This window comes from Sciurus carolinensis, unplaced genomic scaffold (genome assembly GCF_902686445.1).
Source record: "Sciurus carolinensis unplaced genomic scaffold, mSciCar1.2, whole genome shotgun sequence".
Lineage (NCBI taxonomy): Eukaryota > Metazoa > Chordata > Mammalia > Rodentia > Sciuridae > Sciurus > Sciurus carolinensis.
Genome location: NW_025920209.1, coordinates 48,870 through 73,725, shown reverse-complemented (window position 1 = coordinate 73,725; position 24,856 = coordinate 48,870). Strand labels below are relative to the sequence as shown.

At 35.7% G+C, this 24,856-nt stretch overlaps 2 protein-coding genes across 2 annotated transcripts; both read right to left on the bottom strand.

The window, feature by feature from the left end:
* Positions 1-10,954: 10,954 nt before the first annotated feature.
* On the bottom strand, positions 10,955-15,229 carry LOC124975057 (olfactory receptor 8K3-like). Its single transcript, XM_047537938.1, has 2 exons — positions 15,202-15,229; positions 10,955-11,886 (listed from the first exon to the last, which is right to left on the bottom strand). The coding sequence occupies exons 1-2, from the start codon at positions 15,227-15,229 to the stop codon at positions 10,955-10,957; spliced, it is 960 nt and encodes a 319-aa protein (XP_047393894.1).
* A 4,200-nt stretch (positions 15,230-19,429) lies between these two features.
* Positions 19,430-20,380, bottom strand: LOC124975027 (olfactory receptor 1086-like). The gene has a single exon (XM_047537924.1). It carries the CDS (start codon positions 20,375-20,377, stop codon positions 19,430-19,432), a length of 948 nt encoding a protein of 315 aa, XP_047393880.1. The 5' UTR covers positions 20,378-20,380.
* Positions 20,381-24,856: the final 4,476 nt, after the last annotated feature.

Here is a 24,856-nt window from a genome sequence, read left to right as displayed (position 1 = left end):
TACTCTTTCATTTATTTCTAACTTCAATCCATTATGATCTGATAGAATACAAGGTAGTGTCTCTATCTTCTTGTATTTGCTGACCTTAGCTTTGTGGCATAATATATGGTCTATTTTAGAGAAGGATCCATGTGCTGCTGAGAAGAAAGTGTATTCGCTCTTGGTTGGATGGTATATTCTATAAATGTCTGTTAAGTCTAAATTATTGATTGTGTTATTGAGATCTATGGTTTCTTTGTTCAATTTTTGTTTGGAAGATCTGTCCAGTGGTGAAAGAGGCGTGTTAAAATCACCTAGTATTATTGTGTTATGGTCTATTTGGTTTCTAAAATTGAGAAGGATTTGTTTCACATACATGGATGAGCCACTGTTTGGAGCATAGATGTTTATGATTGTTATATCTTGCTGATTTATGCTTCCCTTCAGCAGTATGAAATGTCCTTCTTTATCCCTTCTAACTAACATTGGCTTGAAGTCCACATTATCTGAAATGAGGATGGAAACTCCAGCCTTTTTGCTGAGCCCATGTGCATGGTATGTTTTTCCCCATCCTTTCACCTTTAGTCTATGGGTATCTCTTTCTATGAGGTGAGTCTCTTGCAGGCAACATATTGTTGGATCTTTCTTTTTAATCCAATCTGCCAGTCTATGTCTTTTGATTGATGAATTCAGGCCATTAACATTCAAGGTTATTATTGAGATATGATTTGTATTCCCAGTCATTTGGTTCATATTTAAAATTTTTGACACATCTTGGTTCCTCCTTTATTTGACAGTTCCTTTAGGATAATTCCTCCCTTTGCTGATTTGCTTCTTTGTTTTTTATCTCTTCCTCATGAAATATTTTGCTGAGAATGTTCTGTAATGCTGGCTTTCTTTTTGTAAATTCTTTTAGCTTTTGTTTATCATGGAATGATCTTATTTCATCGTCAAATTTGAAGGTAAGTTTTGCTGGGTATAAGATTCTTGGTTGGCATCCATTTTCTTTCAGAGCTTGAAAGATGTTGTTCCAGGCCCTTCTAGCCTTTAGGGTCTGGATTGAAAAATCTGCTGATATCTGTATTGGCTTCCCCCTGAATGTAATTTGGTTCTTTTCTCTCACAGCCTTTAAAATTCTGTCTTTATTTTTATGTTAGGTATTTTCATTATAATGTGCCTTGGTGTGGGTCTGTTGTAATTTTGTGTATTTGGAGTCCTATAAGCCTCTTGGACTTGATCTTCCATTTCATTCTTCAGATTTGGGAAATTTTCTGATATTATTTCATTGAATAGATTGTTCATTCCTTTGGTTTGTTTCTCTAAGCCTTCTTCAATCCCAATAATTCTCAAATTTGGCCTTTTCATGATATCCCATAGTTCTTGTAGATTCTGTTCATGATTTCTCACCATCTTCTCTGTTTGTTCAACTTTGTTTTCGAGGTTAAATATTTTGTCTTCAATATCTGAAGTTCTTTCTTCCAGCTGTTCTATCCTATTGGTTATGCTTTCTATGGAGTTCTTAATTTGGTTTATTGTTTCCTTCATTTCAAGGATTTCTGTTTGTTTTTTTTTCAATATCTCTAATTCTTTATTGAAATGATCTTTTGCTTCCTGAATTTGCTCTGTTAACTGTCAATTGGTGCGATCGTTCAATGCCTGCATTTGCTCTTTCATCTCATTGTTTGCTTCCCTAATCATTTTAATTATGTACATTCTGAACTCCCTTTCTGTCATTTCTTCTGCCATGCTGTCGTTGGATTTTATTGATGTAACATCTAGATTTGTTTGGGGCATTTTCTTCCCTTGTTTTCTCATATTGTTCAGGGATCAGTGGGTCATTAAGATGTTGCAGATTTCCTCTATCAACTTATAATGTCCCTGAAGATTGCTAGTATATCCCCTCTTATCCTTCAGTAGCCTGAAGTCTTGGAGGAGGTTGATAATGCAGAGCTCCATGAAGAAGCTGCCTCTCTAGGTGTGGTAACCCTCAGGTGGCGTATATTCCCTGCTAGTGGGCAGAGGTGCCTCCACTTGTTGACCAATGGTCATCCAATGGGGAACTAGACTGTGGGCTGAGGCAAGGCCTGTTTGTGCCTATGTCTCTGGCTTTACCGTCCCTGTGGGAAAACCTCCCCCGGCCGGGCCGGGAAGAGTCACTCGGTGGGGACGTCTCGCTGGTCAGTTGCCCTCCTAGAGGTTCCCCTCAATCTACAACTACCACCTGGGCTGGGCTGTCTTCCTTTGCAATGATCCCAGGGTCCGAACCTACGTCCTGGGCCTGGGAGCCTTGCCCTTGGCAGGCGAGTCTCCTTAGGCTGCCTCTCCCAGAGAATCTGCCCGCCGCCCTGGAACCTTCGCTCCGCCCCTAGGCGTGTCTCTGTGCGGCTCTTCTAGCCAGAAGCCACCTAGCTCCTGGGACCCTGCTCTGCACCAATCGCCTGGCTATGCAGCCCCTCCCCTGAGTCACCACCTGGAGCCCCGTACAATAGCTCCGAGACCCAGAGACCCGCCACACACCTCCTCCTCCAGACAGCCGCCCGGTTTCCGACACAGTCACTAGGAGTCCAAACAACTCACTTCAGGTCTCCTCCTCCTCCCGCACCAACCACCCGTAGCCCTAGGCAGTCGCTCCAAGTCCAAGTGACCCGCCCTGTTCCTCCTCCTCCTCCTTGGGGTAGCCCCCCAGGTGTTCAGGAGCGGTGGCTCTGAGACCAGGTGACTCACCACGCTCCTCCTCCAGGCAGGCCACCGGTGTTCAGGAGCGGTCGCTTTTAGTCCAATCAACTCACCACTCGCCTCCTCCTCTGGTAACCGCCTGTGGTTCTGATGCAGTCACTCCCAGACTAAGCGTCCCACCGCTCTCCTCCTCCAGGCAGGCCAACAGTGTTCTGGAGCAGCTGCTCCAAGTTCAAACAGCTCGTCACGCAGCTCCTCCTCCGGCAACCGCCCGTGGCTCTGATGCAGTCACTCCCAGGTCAAGCAACACGCCGCGCTCCTCTTCCTCCTCTGGGCAACCTCCCGGCACTCAGGAGCGCCCACTCTGAGTTCAAACAGTTCACCACGCAGCTCCTCCTCTGGCAACCGCCCGTGGCTCTGATGCAGTCACTCCTAGACCAGCGTCCTGCCGCGCTCCTCCTCTTCCTCCGGGCAACCCCCCGGTGTTCAGAAGCGGTTGTTCTGGGTCCAAACAGCTCGCCACGCAGCTCCTCCCCAGGCTGCTCTACGATGATCCCAGTTGTCCGTGTTTACCGCTCCAGCGGGGGGAGGGGCGTCTCGCTGAGCAACTCTACTTCACAAATTCCCTGCGTTCCGGGGCTACCGCCCCATCCGGGACGCCTCCCCAACAGGAGAGACTCACCCGGCAGCTTTGAGTTGGTCCCAAGTCTCTCACTATCTCCTCTTTTGAATCTTGCTTCCTGGAGCAGCGTGAAATGCAGCCGCCCTCTAGTCCGCCATCTTGACCCGCCCCCCCCACACATTTCTTTTTTTAAGTATTGGCGATTGAACCCAATGCACTTTACCAACTGAGCTACATCCCAACCATTTTTAATTTTTGTTTTGAGACAAGTCTTGCTAAATTACCCAGATTGGTCTCAAACTTGCCATTCTCCTACCTCAGCCTCCTGATTCACCTAGATTACAGGCTGTAACACCACGCACAGTAGAAATAATGTATTTTAAAGAAAAGAAGTCTAATTTAAGTACCTATCCTTGACTAAATTATGCGATGTGTATGTACAAATATGTGACAATATTGGTTACTATGTTGTATCGATAATTTTAAAGGTTGAAATGATTATAATAATTTTTATAAAATTTTATATCCTATAAAATTCTATATTTTATATTCTATAAAATTTTCTATGGTACACAATAGGGACTCAATAAATAAACTAGAGTTGAGATACACATTTACTGTTGGATACATTTTGAAATCTTCTGCCGCAAGGCCACAAAAACTTCTTCCAAATATGACAGAGCACGTTATGCTAATAAATGTGCATATGACCAAATAGAATATATTTGATTATCTCGAAGAGCCCAGGTATTAAAAATCTAGCATACTAGCAGATAAATGGCATTTAAGTAAAACAATTATTATTCTTTTGTTATTATTTATGAAGAAAATTAATACCAAAATGTTCTAGATAAAAAGAAATTGTAATTGGCACAATTTGCTTAAATATAGTGACAGTCATCTGTACATGAGCTACAAGCACATGAAATCATTCAGTTTTGCAACATGTACTTGTACAGATACCTTTCTCACATTAAATATTTCAAATTTGTCAGATATAGCATTAGATAAATATCTTCAATGGATGCAATAATAAATAAGTTTTTTTTTATTATTTTTGTTTGGTTCATAATAATGAAAATACCTCTAAATAGGGTGCATATGATAAATCAGTACCAATATCCCTTTAAAGCAAAGAAAGATAAACATGCTTCCTTTAACCAGTTTTGGAGTTTAATGGCAAGAATTAAAGAAAAGCTTTTTCATTGTTCATTAATCCTTATTGAATTTTCAAGTTTATTTTTTAAAATTAGATTCAAAAACATGTGGTGGCATCTAAATACATTTTACTATTACCATTTCTTTAAAACTGGTCACTTAAAGTCTCCTGATACTAGAAAAATGTTTTCATATGTCTAAACAAGAGGTCAATTTTTTTCCTTATGAAGAGATCACAGATAAATCTCTTTCATACATTTATTTACATAATTAAAATTTAACTACTTTCTGAGAGAGTTCCCAAAAAAACTAAGAGCCGCTAAGTATGGAAGGACATTAAAATGGGATAAATGATCCTTGCTGTTACAATTTCTCCTTAAAAAAATAGTTTTTTATTTATGTTTCATCTACTATCACTTTTCCCATCCATTTGATATGAAACTGAATGTGTTCAAAATTAAGTATTTTCTCAGTACATACAATGTAAGCATTTCATGCTTATGAGTGCTTACCAGTTCAACTTGGGTGCAAATAATATTTAATGTACAGAGAGAAGAAAGAGTTCCTATTCTGAATGTTGTTCAAGCATTATGGAGTAGTAGAAGCATAGAAGCATAAAAGCTAATCAGATATAGAATAGATGCAATAGCCATAACAAATGTGATAATTTCTAAAGAGACATTTACCACAGTGTGACCTCATAAAACCTACCTCTGTTACCTATAATGAAGCTTCTTTTGTGATCCTCCCATGTATTTCCGAATTTGGCATTTTCAAGGATAATTTATGCATTGTTTCAACTTTAGAGATGCTCCCTGAGGAAATGCAAAGCAATTTATTTATTATCACTATGGCACTTGAATGCTTAATGAAATGCCTGGAGGCTGTCCACAGATTGTCAGGGGCAACGTTTTTCACATTTGATTTTTTTCCTTCCTTCCTTCCTTCCTTCCTTCCTTCCTTCCTTCCTTCCTTCCTTCCTTCCTTCCTTCCATCCTTCCTTCCATCCTTCCTTCCTCTCTCTCTCTTTCTTTCCTTCCTTCTTTCTTTTTCTCCTCATCATAGAATCCTCCAAACTTAATTCTGCATTTTATCCAAGAAGCATCTGAACATTAGGGTTCCAGAAATATTAGTGCTCTCACTTTCCTTGCAGCATAATTTGAAGGAGCAAAGCTGTATAAACGGCATAAATATTCATTGATGGATGAATAAATAAAAAGTGATATATGCAAACAATGGACTATCTTTCAACCTTAAAGATTTCTATCCTGATATGTGTGGTAACATGGAGGTACTTGGAGAACATTATTCTGAATAAACCGATCATTGAATGATGAATACTGCATGATGCCATTTACATGAGATATTCAAAATACTCAAACTCACAGATTCAGAAAGCGGAAGGATGGCTGCAAAGGACAGAGAGTTGGGGGAAATGAGGAATTGATAATAAATAGGCATGAAGACTCAATTTTTTCAAGATAATCAAATTCCAGAGATGTGTTGAAAAACATTGTGCCAATTGTTAACAGTACTGAATTGCGTAGTTTCAATATTAAGAATGCAGAATTCATGTTAAGCACAATGACTGGGCATGGTAGCACAGGCCTCTAATCCTAGTGGCTCAGGAGGTTGAGGCAGAAGGATCACAAGTTCAAAGCCAACCTCTGCAATTTAGTGAGGCCTTAAGCAACTTAGTTAGACACTGTCTCAAAATAAAATGTAAAAAGGGCAAATAAAAGCACTATGTTTTTAAAAGGAATAAAGTATTTGACGTAGAAATATCTTTGCAATGAAAACAAGATGTGCTGGAAAGCAAGGCTAGATAGAACATAGTAAAGAACCTTTTCTGATCTTTCCATCTTGGATTTCAGCAATGAGAAAGTGTATCATCTGTAAAGCTCTCACAAAGTAATAATGTCAGAAAAAAACACAGCTAAAAGCTGAGTAGGGGCCAGACTAGTATGAAATCTCACATTAATAGATGTTTGCATTGTTCTGGCAAAAGCAATATCTGCCAGGTGTTTCTATTTTATTTTGTATTTGTTTTTCTTGAATTTAAGACTAATCTTGATGAAAATGCTGTATAGTTTCTGTATTCTGTGAGGAATTAAAAATGGATCTATACCTCTGGTACAGATGATAAAAAGGGGGGAGGGGACACAGCATCATGAGTTAACTCAGGGATAATACTTAGGAATTTCAGTCCATTACCTGAACCACAGCCTGCGATTGAGAATGGAGCTCATTGCTTTGAACTGAAATCAGGTGCTGGTGACTTCATGGAAAGTGCTCTGCGCTTATGGCAACAGTGATAAGTGTTTGGATTAGAAGTATTCGATGAAGTTATTCAGATACATCAGTATCAGCATTTATGTACCCACATACTTAAATGCACATATTAGTATAAATATTGGAAAATGCAAATAGAGGATTTTTGTTCTGCATTTTAAATGAACCAAGACAAAATTCACATTAATCTTTATTTTAAAATATCTGCAAAAGAAGAGAATTGCAGATAGTTGTATATTGTTCCATATACAACCCAGTGGTGCCAGGACAGTGGTGCACATTGTGGAAAAGCGAAAGGAAGTGCCAGAGATTGTGTGTGAGACCTATGATTTATTGAGGAAAGCTTATGAGATCAGTGATTGCTCCAAGAAGAGTTTGGTGGTGAGAGGCTGAAGATATGGCACCTGCATCCCTGAAGGAGCTTCAGCAAGCAATTCCTCTTCTCTCTCGTGCTTTGTCCAGTGATACCTGACTGATCAGTGACTCATATCCTTTCTATGGTGTCCTCAGTTCCAGCCAGTCACCATTGAGAGAGGAACAGAAACAGTGACATAATTAGCAACAGAATGCTTAGTTTTATTGTATGACCAGCATCCCAAAGGAACAGTACCCTAGCATACATGCAAGAAAGTAACTTTCTACAGGTAACACTAACAGGGCCTAGTTCCTGCTGTGCATGAAAAAGCCAGTTTCCTCAATGATAATATGCATCTGGTCATCTTGACCCAGGCTTGTTCTCATTTTCTCCTTAGCTTGGCAAGGTTTTAGGAAACATAAAGGGGACATGTGTGGTTATGGTGTTTAACTTCCCCCCTTTTCTTTAACAGTTATGCATATTAATGAATCAAAACAAAAATTTCACTTTACCCACTTGATATAGACATATGCAACATCATTTTTTAAAATGTGGAAAATGTGCTTAAACGATAAACCATTTTCTTTCAAATTTTTCTGTGTTGCCTCTTTTGCATCTTTATCAAATTATAAATGATGTGACTCAGCATGGGAATCACAATTATATAATATAGCTATTTTATTAAGTCATGATCCAAAGCCTAGTTGGAATTTTAACTCTCATATCTGAAAAGAAAAGTCCTATGAGAAATGGATACACATTAGGCAAGAACCACATGGAGAAAAGACTGTTTTCCTTCAGCAGAGTATATCCTCAGAATAGCCAACAGAAGGAAACCATAGGAGATCAGGACTACTAGTACAGTAGATATCTCAGGAAACCTGGCACAGAACAAGAGGAGAAGCTGGTTTGTGCTGATCTTAAAATAAGCAATAGCAAGGACAGAAGGGATATCACCGAAAATGTGTCTGATCTCATTGATCCACAGGATAGTGTGAAAGTGGCCACTGTGTGTATACTAGCCTGCAGAATTCCTCCAACATAGGACACAAAGATGAGTGTCACATAGCCTGTCTGATAAGCTCACTGAATTGTGTAGTCAAAGGCTACATAGTTTCATAAGCCTTTGCAACCAAGAGAAATCCTTCTGTGTCTCTGAAAGTTATACCAAGAAACATCTATGCTGCATATCCAAGGAAGTTTCCAACTTACAGTTTGTTCAAAGTTTGTGTCATTAATGCATATTGGAACTTCCACTTTTTTTTGTATTCATTAACATGTCACATACATTTTATTTCTTTATTTCTAGTTTCTCAATATAGGTAATGACCTTTTGATTTTCAAATGATGAAACTTTAGATTCTGGCTTAAATCCAGCACAGTGTATTATTGTTTGTATGTTCTGCTAAATTCACCTTCTAACATTTCATTAAGAATTTTGAAAGATTTGATGCCTTTATTTGTCTGTGATATCAGATGAGTACTCCTCAAAAAGTTGAAAAATGTACCACCTTCTTAGTTTTCTTTAAATGTTTCTAAGAATTAGTTACTCTTTTTTTTCCCCTATACATTTTGAAGAATTTCAGATTGAATCACCTGGACCTGATTTGGGGATGGTGTGGGAAGATTGCTTTTAATACATTTCCATTTTGAGACCCTCTTCATTCATGATTTTTTTTTCTAACGTGTTGTTTAGTGTCTCTGAAATTATTCAGTATAATACCCCACAGCTTATGATTCTAATCGTAACTACAGATTTGTTTGTTTAAATACTCAGAGGGCTCTTAATTTTCAAAGTATCTTATTCTAAATTGTATAGACCTTTGGAATCATTATTGTATACAATATTTAATTCTATTGACTCAAATTTTCCAATCCAGTATTTAAATCATATGCCTTTCTTGGCTTTTAGAATATTACATTCAATGAAAAAAATCCATGAAATACCTTCTAATTCCACATAATAATGCAATAAACACCAATTTTCTAAATGAGCAAGATGTTATAAAATGTTCAACCAGAGCATACTAATAACGTGATAATTTGAAGAATTATCAAAAAGCTTGTCAATGTTTATTTTAGAAGTAACATATTAGGCAATATTTATTCACAGTGTGGTTTTTGAAATTTAAATATTAGAATTATTTTTTTCTTAAAAAGTTATAATTATCACTGAAATTAATTTGAAGGAACATAAATAATTAGGAATTATATTAATTTATACATATACAGAATTTGTATTCCCAAACTACTAATTAGAAACATTTCATTTTATCTCTGTTCAACGTAAGGTCTCTTGGGAATTAAAATATTTTTTTAGCTAGGTACAGTGGCACACACCAGTAATCCCAGTGACTTGGGAGACTGAGGATGGAGGATTGCAAGTTCAAAGCCAGCTTCAGCAGCAACTTAGTGAGATCCTATGTCAAAATAAAATATTAAGTAAGGGCTCAGGGATGAGGTTCAGTGTTGAAACATCACTGTGCTTAATCCCCAGTACAAACAAAAAGAATATATATATTTATACATATATATATATATATATAAACAATTTGCAGAAATTTTGTTATATATAAGCCTCTTAGTTATATATACCTACACATGAAAATATACAATTGCTGTTAGTATTCCAATGAAATATTTTTATTCACATTTGATAGGTTCAAAGATAACATTATTACCTGATGGTGTTCTAAGAAAATAGACCAGTCCTTACATAATATAAAGGAAATGCTACAAATGTGAAAGAATAACAATAATAATAAAGCACGGATAACTTTAGAGAGAGTTACAAAGTGTGTCCAGAAGATAAGACAGTTATATATAGATACATATCATGCTAATCTCTATTGGAAATATATTATGGTTCAAATTGTGAGACTATCTTTGTTTGCTTCCATTAACCGGGATTATGAAATAATGGAGGTTAACCAAAAGATAGTACACTGTCATATGTACCAAACCTAAAGAATGTTATCCAAAGGGGAAAGAATGAGAGAGAGAGAGAGAGAGAGAGAGAGAGAGAGAGAGGCCAAGAGTCTATTCCATAAGAGACAGGTTCCTTAGGTAAGAATAAAATAATAAATAGACAATGATTTTTCAAACAGGATTTATTCTTTGCATTTAAACCTGGTAAAGGAGAGTAAATAGCATGAGACAAAAGAAAGCTCTAATGAATCAAGACTGAGCCAGGAAAGAAGTGGGAGCAAAACCCAGAAGCTTCAAGGGCAGAACTTAAGAGATCTGCCTTATTGGTGCATTCACTTCCATACACAGATGCGGTGAATTAGGTAAGATTACATACAGCACTGAACCTGTAGGCTACTAAATAGTCAAATATGTTAATAGAATGTCTTGGACACATATAAAACTAAGACTATTGATAAGAAAAGAGAAAAATCTCAAGATCCTCAAGTGGAAAAGGAAAATGAGCAGATTTTTGTGACTGATTCCTTCAAATAATCAAGCTACACAACTTATAGAAATGTGCTTAAGACAGAACGGTTACATTTACATCAAAGAACAACAAGCATGTGAACAGAAAATACGTTTCATAGTTGAGATTACAGAAAAGTACGACTCCTTTTCTGCACATATTACTTATTCTCACTCTCCTACTGCATACACTTTAAAGTATATAGACCCTAAGCCCATTTATTCAGAATTTCCTTAATTTTCATACCACAATTCATCTCTCCCCCTCAAGGAAGGCAAAATCTTTCAGTTTTTGTTCAATTAAATATTTATAGTATTCAGAAATGTGAAGGTCAATCTTTAAAGATATGTCAAACCCAGTTATGCTTACTGTTCTGGAGGGAAACAGAACAGGTTAACAACCAAACACAATTTATGACTCATAGAATATATAAACGTCAAGAAAATACATTGCATATCTTATTCCAGGTTCTCTTTAGGGCATACTTTACATCTTTGTTCCTCAGGCTGTAGATCAAGGGATTCAACATTGGGATGACCATAGTATAAAATATGGAAGCCACTTTATCGGTGTCAAAGGAGTGGTTGGACTTGGGTTGCACATACATAAATATCAAAGTCCCATAGAACACAGTGACCGCTGTCAGGTGGGATCCGCAGGTGGAGAAAGCCTTGCGCCTGCCCTCAGCTGACTTCATCCTGAGAATGGCTATGAGGATGAGCAGGTAGGACACAACAATGACCAGAAGAGAGGAAATCAAATTAAAAGCTGCTAAGATCAGAATTATCACTTCAATTTCATGTGTGTTTGAGCAGAGCAAAGATATTAAAGGGAGACTGTCACAATAGAAATGACTGATGACATTGTAGCCACAGAAGGATAAGGTAAAAATCTTTATGGTAACTAGAAGAGACACAAATGTGCAGTAGAGATATGGGATTGCCACTAATACATGACATACCCTCTGTGACATGATGACAGTGTAGAGGAGAGGGTTACAGATGGCCACGTAGCGGTCATAGGACATGGCGGACAGAATAAAGAGTTCACTGATAATAAACACAAGAAAGAAAGCTAGCTGTGTAGCACAAAAGTGATAGGAGATTGTATTTTGATCCACAACAAAATTTACTAACATCTTGGGTCCTACAACTGTAGAATAACCAAGATCTGTAATAGCCAGGTGTCTGAGAAAAAAGTACATGGGTGTTTGTAGGCTGTGGTCCACCTTGGTGAGGATGATCATGCCCAAGTTACCCAGCACTGTGACCAGGTAGATGACGAGAAACAGCCCAAACAGTGGAGCCTGCAACTCAGGGCGTGACGTGATGCCCTTCAGAATGAACTCATGCACCACTGTGAGATTGGGTTTTTCCATCCAATTTTATTAGAAAGCCTGTATTGGAAACACACAGTAGCAATGTCAGTAGATTACAAATATCATCATGTGGAGATTTATTCTAAAAATCTGCAAATAAGATAAATCCTTAGTTTCTGAGTTATATTAAAAAATAGACATCTTTACAAATGAAAATATGCAGAAATTGAGACTGAGATCAACTTTTTCTGATATAGGGTGATTTGGCTTACCAATGAAATTTGTGCAATGTCTGGAGATATTTTGATATTTGCAACAAGAAAATAAATTGCTACTGTCATCTGATGATTAAAGAGTATCTGTGATCCACAATATCTTGCCCAAAACAATATCCACACCAACAACTTGTACCACGGTTGAGAAACCTACATAGATAGATAGATGATAGATAGATAATGATAGATGCATAAATAGATGAATAAGCAGAGATACTGATGAAGTTATACAGAATTATAAAGCAAAAATGGCCACCAAAGTTTAAATAACCTAAATACTATTTTTGTTAGATAAATGGATAATTGTACTATTCTTTAATATTCTGTATAATTGCAATAACATCTTGACATCTGTTAATTTCATTTAACAAATGAACATTGTATTGTTGTAAATTACACAAGTAAAATGTCTAATAATCAATTTTCTAATGCATACAACTCTCTCTTTCAATACATGGTCCTTTGAAATTCAAATTCTCATAGGTAGAGTTGAAAATGTACCACAATTGGCAGTTATGAATAGGAAACTCTAAATGATCACGTTGCTAATTGTTTTTATCAAAAGAAACAAATCAGAAGAAAGATATACATATGTTAATACTGTTTTATTTGCATGTAACCATTTCATCTATAACTCTGTGACAGTAATTTAGCCTAAACACTTTATTCTCAGATACAAAATCAGTATATCCTTCCAGATTTGTTGAGAAGGTGATTAAATAATTCAGTGTGCACATATTACCCACTAATAGCTCTCAGGATTATGTTCTTGATGCTGGTGTTTTTTGTTTGGTTTTGTTTGTTTTTTTAACAGCAAACTACTTGAAGAAGTTTTCCTTACAGATGAACATGAACACTCCTCAGCACTTTACTCACCAAACTCAGATGATGAATAGGTGAGGAACAGGTCAAGGTAGGATGTAAACTTGCAACCTGTCCTGATCTCTGCAGCTGCCCCAGTTTCTTGAAGACTTAAATTGAACCAACTAGGCTGTGGTTTTGGATGACCTACCACCTATAGTTTTTAAATTTAATAAAATTTTAATGCAAGATATTATGATTCAAATTCACTTAAAATATTAATCTTCCCCTGGGTACACTGTCAGAGTAATTGATATATATTTGTTTACATGTAACAAATCCAATATATAGTACATGCAAGAACACAGGGTGAGTATAAGGAAGTCTGATCAAATTAGGACAAACAGGTGCATTCTGTCTTTATGCAAAAAAGAGTCAAGAAACTGAATTTGGATGAAGGGACACTGTACTTTAAGGAGAAAGAAAGTTTCATATGCTTTTGATTTTATAAATTTCTATCCTGTATAAAACTTATAATATGATATATAATATCATAGAAATATAATGAAACACATTCAAAATGACATATGCATGGAGTCTTAGATGTTATTTGAAATCCCTCTGTCCACAAAGTCCACAAGAACATTTTTTCAAATGTGATAATGCATTTTGGGTAAATGAACATGTGTTAAAAATCAAGATATATCTTCATGGTTCTAATAGACTGACTGGACATTGAAAGGAGTAACATGCAAGCAGGCATTTCACAGTGAAGGCAGAATAATTATTACCACTTGTGTAAAATAATGTGAGCACCAATCTCTCCTAAACTACCAAAGAAGAATAAGGGCATACTTTACACTGAAAATTATGACAGAAGTCTGTAAGCAATGCATAGGAAAACAGGCAAAATCATGACATTTGACAATGTTAAATATACAGCTGATTAGGTACAACTTCCATTTACTGTGTGTAAAATCCTGCATACACTGTTATGACTATCTGAAATTCAACCTTGCCCTATACATACATTACATACATGCTTCTTTAATTAGAAATATGAAAGTGCACCAGTGTAAAGCATTAGAGAAATACTTTTGATAAATCCAATAAGAAAAAGGGTATATCTTGTTTTTGTTGTTTAATTTGCTGGAATCTGTAATCATAAGAAGCTAAAAGACAAAGTGCCTTGTTAAGTACCAATCTCCTAAGAGGTAAGCAGAGATAGAAGCTGCTTCCTCTCACCAGTCTTAGAGTTCAATGGAAAAAATAACAATCTGCTTTTATGTCTGTCTGTCTTTCCCTTCCTCTTTACTTCCTTCCTTCCTTTCTTTTCTTTTCTTTCTTTCTTTTTTTTTTTTTTTTTTTGTATCAGGAATTGACCCCACTGAGCCACATCCCCAGCCTTTTTCTTGTATTTTATTTTGAGACAGGGTCACACTAGTTTGCTTACAACCTCTCTAGGCTGCTGCCATACTCTGCCTCAGCTGCCCAAGCTGCTGGGATTAAAGGTCTGCAAAACAATCTACTTTTTCATAGTTTGCTATTTTTACTGAATATTAGAATTTAATTTTTAACCCTATGCACCAAGAAAAGTTGAATCAGATACCACTCCAAAATAAAGAACATTTTACCATCAGTATACAACTGGGGACTTTGTCTCCTAATCGTCAAGAAAGGCTTTCCATCTCTCAGTGTAAAGTGGAAACTCCCATTTGCTTATTAAGAGATTGAGAATGTATCACATTTACATATAATTTACATAATCATTAAATTTTAAATTACTTTTGAAAGGGTGACAAAAAGAGCCTAGAGTGACTAAATTAGTATTTGGGAGAACTTCAAAATGAATGACTGAATTTTGGCAGTCCTTCAGCCTCTTGGGTTGGAGTTGTCATTCAGTGGTGCAGTACTTGTCCAGCAGGAATGGGGCCCTGTGAATTGCCAGCAACAAGAAATTCGAATTTTGCCTTTCACCCCCCAAAAAATCCTTCGGGGTTCATCTCCTCATGTCCTGTTTCTTTGAACTTCTGTCATTCATACACACACACACACACATATACACACATAACATAATACACACATGAATGTATACATATGTGTATATATAATATATTATTATATATGTGTTTATATTTTTCAACCTCACAATCTGTTTCAAAAATACTCAATTTAAAAATATTCAATATTAAAAAATTAATATGAAGAGAAAAGGAAAGAGATCTTATTGCATTTAAGGCATTGCAAAGGAGATAGACACTTTCATTAGATGGCAAAGCCAGGGAATATTGTGTCCATTTCTGTAGATATTATTCATATACTATACCCCTTGAAACCTTCATTCTTTGTTACCTGTAATGAAATATCTCTCTTGATTCCCCCATGTTTTCTTAACATGGCATTTGTGAGGATGTTTTATAGATTTTTTTTTTTATATTTTGAGACTCTCCCTGAGGAGGAGTCAAGCAACAAGTAGATTATCCCTAAAGCATTTGAAAGTATAATCAAAAGCCTAGAAGATATCCACTAATTATCAGGGACAATTTGTATTCAACTGTGGATTCATTTATTTATTAATAGTATAGTATGAACCAGCCATCCAACTTCTGGATTTTGTTCAAAAGAATTGAAATTAGAACTCAAGGAGTTATCAGTGCCCTCCTGTTCTTTGAAACAGCCCAAAGTGGAAGTAACGTAAATATGCATTCATGGTGGAAAACATGAATACAGTTTATGTACAATATGGAATATTCATAAGACTTAAAAATGATATACTCTGCTGAATGTGGTGGTGCATGTCTGTAATCCCAGTGACATGGGAGGCTTAGGCAAGAGGATTGAAAGTCCGAGGCCAGTCCCTGGAACATAGCAAGACTCTATTTTAAAATTTAAAAAACAAAAATTTTTAGGATGTAGCTTAGAAGTAAAGCACCTCTGGATTCAATCCCCAGAACCAAAGAAAAGCGGGGAGGACAGGTTTTGGCTCAGTGGTAGAGCACTTGCCTAGCACATGTAAAGCACCACATTTAAAAAAATAGATAAATAAATAAAATAGAAGTATTATAAAACCTCTTTAAAAAATATATCCTCTAACATATGATATCACAGAAACCTTGGAGAAAATTATGTTGAATAAAATAGTCACAGACAAATAATTAATGATTTTCACTTATGGTATTAAAAATTATGAAATCTGAATGTAGGATGATAGTTTCCAAGGGTTAGGGGTTGGGGGAAATGAGGAGTTGCTAACAGATGTGAAGAGTCAATTACTGAAATCAAATATGTTCCAGAGGTCTGCTGTGAAACATTGAGTTACAGTTAAGAGTTCAGCTTTATACATTTGAAATTATTAAAACTGCAGCTTTTATGTTTACTACTATGAAATGAGTATTTAAAAAGCATAATGAAGTACCGTACAAACTCTTAACAGGTGTGACTCTCGAAAATATAATACTCAAAGCATCTGGGGAACAAGGTCACCTCTATTATGAATACTTTTGGAGTTATACAGAAAAGAAAAGGAAAAGAAAACACATGAGGAAGGATGAGCAAAGCCAGAATGAGGAGAAATTAACGTTCACTGGTGGAAATACTGCTCTAGAGTTGGTGGCTATAAAGCATTGTGAACATAATTGGCACTAAATCATTACCTTTTAATTTAAAATAATTCACTTCAAGGAAGGTGAATTTTACTTCAATAAAGTATCTTTAAATGAGTTTAGATATAACCTACATGTTTGTTGTCTATGTCTTTTATAAGTAGTGCCTATTTTTATAATGTGTCTATGTAGTATGTATGCATTCTTGATAATAAATTGTGTATTTTACATGCAATAAGTAATTGTCTTTTTATTAGTCATAATAGTTTTGGTTTACAGAAGTTTCCCAGGTAGTGTGCTTACATTAGTTTGTGTTTAAAAATTATTAATTTTTAATGAAAAAACAAAAGGGATTCTACTTAAGAGTTCTGGTAAATGTTAAAATATTAACCATAAAAATATACCTTTTTTTTTTTTAAGTACTGAGGATTGAACCCAAGCGTGATTAACAACTGAGTCACATCCCCAGCCCTTTTTTATATTTTATTTAGAGACAGGGTCTCCCTGAGTTGCTAAGTACCTCACTAAGTTGCCGAGACTGACTTTGACCTTGGGATACTCCTGCCTCAGTCTCTGGAGCTGCCAGAATTACAGATGTGCGCCACCTTAGTTGGCACAAATAAAGATTTACTTTTCCCTATAATTTAATGGATTTACTTTTTCCTATAATTTAATGGATTTGGTTTTCCTAACAGATATTAAATATAAGTGTGAGTGCCTTTATATATTAATGTTATTCTTTTTTACACATAAATATCATGTTTTATAAAATTTGAAGTCTTTGTACATCTGTTTCACTTTGAGTTTCTTCTGGTACAAATCCCACTCAGTTCTCTCCTTTCCCAGATGTAAGCACTATTTACTCTTTGTCATTGGTTAAATCAAAATTTACTCACTCTTCAGCAAACATGCTATAAATTTACAGAAGCTCTAAGTAAATATTTGTAACATATTACTGAATGTCTTAGTGTGCAAATTTCTTTCTTCACATGGTTATTTTTTACTATTTAATGTTACTTCATCTAGTTAGAGATTCTCCTTGTGATTCTGTTGAATACATAAATTTATCAGAAATTTGATATATTCTCACATCTCATATTCACAGCACAAGACTTTTTATTTATTTGTTTGTTTTACTTCATCTCCTCCCCACCTATATGAAATCACCAACTTTTAAATTTGTGTTGATTTAGGGCATTTAGAGTTTTTAAAATGACTTTACATTTAAATTTTTCAAGTCATTAAATTTAAGTTCAAACATTAACCCTAAGAGGTTTATTTCTTTGTTATTTTCTTTGGTGAAATATGCTATCTAAATGTCCTAAAATTAATAGTCATTTAATTCAGCAATGTGTATTGTAGCTATTTTTAAAAGTATGTGGTGTATTTCACTATTGTTGTGATTACTATGAGGTAGATGCAGAGCTGAAAACGTATATGCTTAAAATTCTTGGTAGGTTTGAACAGTGATTAAAGAACTCTTGCATCCTTAATAATACATGAACACACACACATTTGCATACACAAGGTCAGTCCTGATTTTCATCTACTGGAAATGCACAGATATTAAATGCCAATCATCAGGACTCAGTTTTAATACTTGAAGGGAATACTCATATAATGTTACAAGAGAGCATAATCTAAGGGAGAAAAAGTCTTAAAAGTATTGTGTAGGATTACACTGTGGTAGGAGATAGACTGTATTTGTCTATTACAAAGTTATTTAAGTGTATTCATTCCATTTTAGGAACACACCTTCAGGTTGAATTCTTTGTTATAAGCATGATATTCTGCATCAACTAATGAATAAAGGGGACCCTTGAGGGAGAAAACAAGTTTACAAAATAATTCAAAAACAATAGAGGAAAATGAAGGAAGAAAAGAAGAAAAATGTCACTGAAACAAATTTAATGGAGACATATCTGTGTAGTGAAATTTGGAGTGTTGGAAGTAGGATTAAAAGGGAGCACAGTAGAGAGGCTAGAATGTTCATTCTTGTACCTTGCGTGGCGAGAAAGGGCGCCGTCTTCAAGACCTTCACAGAGTGGGGGCATCAAGAACAGAGCCAAAGCTGAGTATGCACCAGGCCTGTAGGGAATCTTATAATGACCCATGTGTGCTCCATTATGACAAGAGCAAAAGCCGTCATTCGGTTGTACATCAAAACTTTCTGAATCGTGCTTTTCTTTTGATTTGTATTCAAATTTAACCTTGAAAAATGCTGATAGTATCAATGGTCTAGTATCAATATCTACGAGGAATTAAAGGATGGGATTAGGCCTATGATGTGGAAGACAGAATAAAAGGAGGAAATTCACCCTCACAAATCAGGTCAGTGATCAGACCCTGGAATTCAAGCATGCTATCTGTGGTGTAGGAACAACAAGATGAATAGATTGCTCACAGATATAACATGCAGTAGATTGCTCTAACTGGACTGAAGTACTTATGACATCATGGAAGATTTCCAAACATTCTGGGCTTATGAAAACAGTGGCTTTTTGTGCGTGTTCTTTCTGGGTTAGCATGGTGCTTGATCAAGCTGGTCAAACACTATCTATTAAAAAATTGATAATTGCAACTAAAATATAATTTAGATAGAAAACAATAAAACAATACACAGAATATTAAAGAATATGTAAATATATTCAAGTGTGTGTTGGATTTTGTGCACTTCACTTATATCAGCACTATGTATATGCATATGCATATGCATATAGAAATATGACCATTGTAGAGTAAATGGATGATGTAGGATTTCTGCATTTAAAATAGCACAAGAGAGGATTGAGTATGATCTATATTTTAAATATTCACAATAAGAGAATAACAATGATAAGAGAAAACAAACATTTTCACCATACTGTCATGAGACTGTCAAACATGTCACTCTCAATTTTTTCATTGAATGTCTTCTATGAAAAACAGACTTTATTGATAAACCAATTATTCCCCAAAACTCTCTTCACTGCCTCTTTTACATCTTTGTTCCTCAAACTGAAGATGAGGGGATTCAGCATGGAAATAAAAATGGTGTAAAATATCGACACTGTCATGTCATGCTCCAAAGCATAGTTGGATGTTGGTCTCACATACATGAATACAGCAGTACCATGAGAAATGGACACTGCAGTTAGGTGGGAGCCACAAGTGGAAAAGACTTTCCTCTTCCCTTCAGCAGAGCGGATTCTCAGAATTGCCAACAGAATGAAACCATAGGAGATGAGGATGATTAGGATAGTGCAAATCTGAATAGAGCCAGCAAAGTAGAAGAGCAGAAGCTGGTTGGGGCGGGTGTCAGAACAGGAAATGGCAAGGAGAGGAGGGATGTCACAGAAGACGTGTTTGATTATATTGGATCCACAGAAGGACAGGCTGAAAGTGGCAGTCGTGTGTGTTATAGCATGCAGAGTCCCACCAACACAGGAAGCCACCATGAGCAGCACATAGACCCTGGGTGACATGCTCACTGAATAGAGAAGTGGGTTGTAGATGGCCACATAGCGATCATAAGCCATGACAGCCAAGAGAAAGCACTCTGTGGTTCCACAGGTTACAGCAAGGAACATCTGGGCTGCACATGCACCAAATGAAATGGCTTTCTCCCTTGACAAAAATTCCACCAACATATTTGGAGTGATAGCAGAGGAATAGCAGGTGTCTATTGAAGACAATACACCCAGAATATAGTACATTGGGTTGTGCAGCCGGGAATCTGCAATGTCTAAGACAATCAGTCCTAAATTTCCCATGAGAGTAAACAGGTAAAGTGCTAGAAACAGGAGGAAGAAGAAGATCTGCAGTTCAGGATTGTCAGTGAAGAGCTTCAGCACAAATACAGTTACTTCAGTGACATTCTTCATGTTGAAATCCCATGGAGCACACTTGAAGATGACTCATAAAATCACAGCTGACATAACTAGGAAAGAAGAACAGCACCATGACTGTAAATTTATAGGCATGGATCATGCCTATAAATGTGTACAAATGTATTTCTGACAGTGTGTAATTTCCAAGCTGCATATCAAAAGACAGTGTGAATCAACCGATCATTTCAGTAACTGAAGAATCATTTGCACGTTATGGATGTTAATACACTGATGCATCTCGTGCCATTTTCCTGAAATGATCTGATCAAATGATTGTTGTACCACTGAGTTCCATTAACTCTTTCCATTTAAAATCAGATTAAAGCAAAAAGGGCATAACTAAAATGTGTGTGTTGAAGGATGTGGATTCTGATTCCATCCAATGTTTTGCTCTCACATAACAACTCAAGTATGCAGATATCAAATACATATATTTAATATATATGATAAATATATATTTTTGAAAAGTATATATTTGAAATATAGTTGATATATATTTCATAAGTATGTATTTGATAATGTTTGGTAATTATATATATTTGGTATATATTTGATAAACATATATTTGATCACACTGGAGATGTTGTCAGAGATGAGTATTGGAACAGAATCAGAATTCTACATCATTTCAACAATTGCATTCATTGATTTGCCATAAAATACTCATGTGAAGAATCTGCACACTAATATTTATTTTACAATTTTGCAGTAAATGTTCAGGAATAAACAACATAGTTTCAAGAATGTGGTGAATTAGTTTCCACTTACGGAGTATTCTTTGGGGATTAAATGCATTTAATCACACAGGGTGATTATATTTTTCCTGTAACTACACTTTATATCCCTGAATTACTCTTTAGAGAATAAAAAGCTCTGTAAATTGTGTTATATGTGAAAAAAACTCATACGCTCTTGAAAATTGCATTTCCATTTTCTATGTTACAGAAGACATACTTTTGCTTTGAGGAAATTATATAGTTTCAGCTAAATTTTTTGATGAGACAGACATTTCTTCTATGTGCTAAAAAAGTCATATTATTTCAATACATCAGTATTCACACATGGCCAAAGGAATCAGTTACCATAAGAGAATAACTATGATACTTGCAGACAGTATAAATTCAAATTATAAATTTAATCTAGATCTACTTCTTCAAACTACTTTTTCTAACCTCAATTGTTAGAAAACAACAATCATGTTGGGCTTCTTGAACAAATACTGAGTCTGCAAAAGAGGAGAGAAATCATAATGCCCCCTTATTGAGCTCCTGGTACAGAAACATTTCTTTGTGCATATTATGCTCTTTTACCTTTTGTGACTTTCACAGATAATAATTGTCAGAAGCAAGATACAGTGCCAGATCTCCTTCCAGAGTGGATGTACTTGACAAACTCTTTTCCTGCCTCCTTTAATATCTTGTCTTCATTGTGCCACTGAACTCTGCCCCAAACAACACCCTGCCCCATGTAATTAAAGTCTCAATTTGATCTTTTGGGATTTTTAAGTCATTAAACCTAAAAGAAATGCTATGAAATGATTAGCCATTGGAAGAGACTAGGAGATTGTGTAGCAGTTACCTGACTTTTACCAAATTACTGTTCTTTTCCAACTATATCAACATAGAAGACCCCACAAAGTGGAAAATGTCCTTTTTCTTACGCCGTGTTGATAGATTCCTAATTGTCCTTACTTTCAACTATTTTCCTTCATCATCAGCATGAAAGCACACATTCCTAAGGAGCATACTTATTGTGTAGGAAACAAAAATTCAACAATTTCCACTTTTCTTTTTTTCCCAGTAGTTTGAGTTTAAATTCCTAGATAGAAAAAACTTTTACTAAATCAGATCTTAATATACGTGATGCACACATACAAAAGGAAAGAACTCCTTATTACTTCGTTAGTAGCTAAAATGCTAGAAATAAATAATAGTCTTGTTCTTGAAATCCTAGGTTCTAGTGCCCAAAATACCCTTCAAAATTTCTGAAATTTTCTCTTTCCAATGGATCAGCAAATAGAAGTTTGGGTTCAAGGTGAACACATTGAATTTAAATCGTTTATAACAACTGAAGGAGCGATTGACAAAGCCCACAGCAGATACCCCAAAGGGAATATGCCCAAATTATCTTCTGTTTCCACAGAGCAGTTTAATGATTTGCTTCATAACAAAAAGTAGATCATTCCAACTGACACTTGACCTGATGCTCTTTATTGAGTGAATAGTGTTCTCTGTCCTGTGTTTTAAGTATTTCAGATTTGCATTTCCCTAATTATTAGTGATGTTGAACATCTTTTCCACACAACTTTTGGTCTTTTTCTTCCTTGCAGAAAGTATATTCGGCTCTTCTGATTATTTATAAATAACTGATTTTGATATTTTCTAGGAATTTCTATTTATTTATTTATGTTTGCTGGAGATTGAACCCCAGGCTTTATGGATTCTAGACTAATACTCTTCCACTGAGCCACATCCGAGGCCTTCATTATGTGTTTTTAATATTTCTTTCATATTAGAGTGTGGTTTGCAAATATTTCATCCAATATTGTCAGTTGCCTTTTCACACTATTGATTGTGTTGATTGGATCTTAGCCTGGCAGGAAATTTTTAATTGAATGTAGTCTCACCCATTTTTTTTGTTTGTTTGTTTGCTTGACTTGAAATGGTCACCAAGAAATTATGGTCAACAGCTTTTCTATTATAAGTTTTTCTTTTAGGATTTATGTTTAAACCTTCAATCCATTTTATGTCCATATAACTAGATGATATAATTGGAGAGTCTGATTACATCCTTTTGCATGTACATATTTAAATTTACTAAAACCACTTCCTAATGATACTATCTTTTGCCAATCATGCATTTCTGAAGTCATTGTTAAATATCAGTAGCCATATATGCATGGCTTTCTGTCTAATTTGCCGATTGTGTTCCTTTGCCCAAAATTTATTTTTCATGGCAAAACTTCTTGTAGTTATTTTAATGAATTCATTTTCATGTTACACATTAAATTGTAAATTATGCATACTAGTTGGTGACCATGTGGTGCTTCGAGGTATGTATTCATTATGTAATATTAAATCTGGTTGAAAATTTATAGATATATATTTATATGGTTTTTCAAATAACATTGATCACCTGTTCCATCCATGTTGTTCCAAATTAAAGCATTTCGTTGCTTTCTCTGTGCAAATCACATTCCATTGTGTCATCTACCACATACTCTCTATACCTCCATCAGTTGGTGAACACTTAGGTTGCTTCCAGCTTTTGTCTATTGTGAACTGTGTGCAAAGAACACCGGAGTGTAGATGTCTCTTCAATATGCTGATTCCATTTCCCTTGTGTGTGTGCTCAGCTGAGGGATGAATAGAGAACCTTGCAGATCTATATTTTATTTTGCCATAATGCATATTCTGATTTAACATTCCATCAACAGTGACCAAGTCTTCCCTTTTGTTTCATGCCTTTACCTGATTTTGTTATTGTTTGTACTTATTTTTGTTTGTTGTTGTTTTGAAAATAGTTGCTTTTACTTTTTTGAGGTGACATTTCATTATGATTTTGATTTGAACCTCCCAGGTGATTCGTGATGCTGAACATTTTTTTCATTTTTCTGTTCTCAATTTATATGTCTTCTTTGTAGAAAAGTCAGTGTAGATCTACTGTCCATTTATAATTTGTATTATTTGTGATTTTTAGCTATTGATTGTTGACATTATTTATAGTCTGTACAGTTACCCCTTGTCTAATACATAGATTTCTTGCATTTTCTCCCACTCCACAGGTTGTCTCTTCACTCTGAGGAATATTTCCTTTACTTTGTTGAACCTTATGGTTTGAAATAAGCCTATTTGTCTGCTTATAATTTTCTTTGGTGCTTTGCATTGTCTCCTCATGATACCCTTCCCCATTTCAATGTTCCGAAGTATTTCCCCTACATGATCTTCTGGTAGTTTCTTGTGTTCAGATCTCCCATTTAAATCTTTCATAAACCATTTTGAGTTTATTTTAGTAACTAATGAGAGATACAGGTCTAGCTTTATTCTTCTGAATACAGATATCCTTTTTTCCCTGCCCTTTTTCTTGAAAAGACTTTTTCCCTAATGTGTGTTCTTAGCACTTCTTTGGAAGTTCAGGTGGCTTGAGATGCAAGGTCCCTGTCCCATGGGTCTTAGAGTCGGTTTCTAGGTGAACTGCAAGTCATCTGACTACTGTAGCTTTGTAGTATGTTTTGAAAGAAGGCAGGGTACTGACTCCGACTTTGTTTTTCTTGGTCATCGTGACTTTGGCTGTTGGGGTGTGTGTGTGTGTGTGTGTGTGTGTGTGTGTGTGTGTGTGTGTGTGTTTCCCTATAAATCTTGGGCAACTTTTTCTGGTTATTTGAATTAGGGCAATGATATCTTCATAGGGATTGCCTTAAATTTATGAATTCTTTAGGATAGAATGGGCATTTTGAGATTATATATTCTTCCA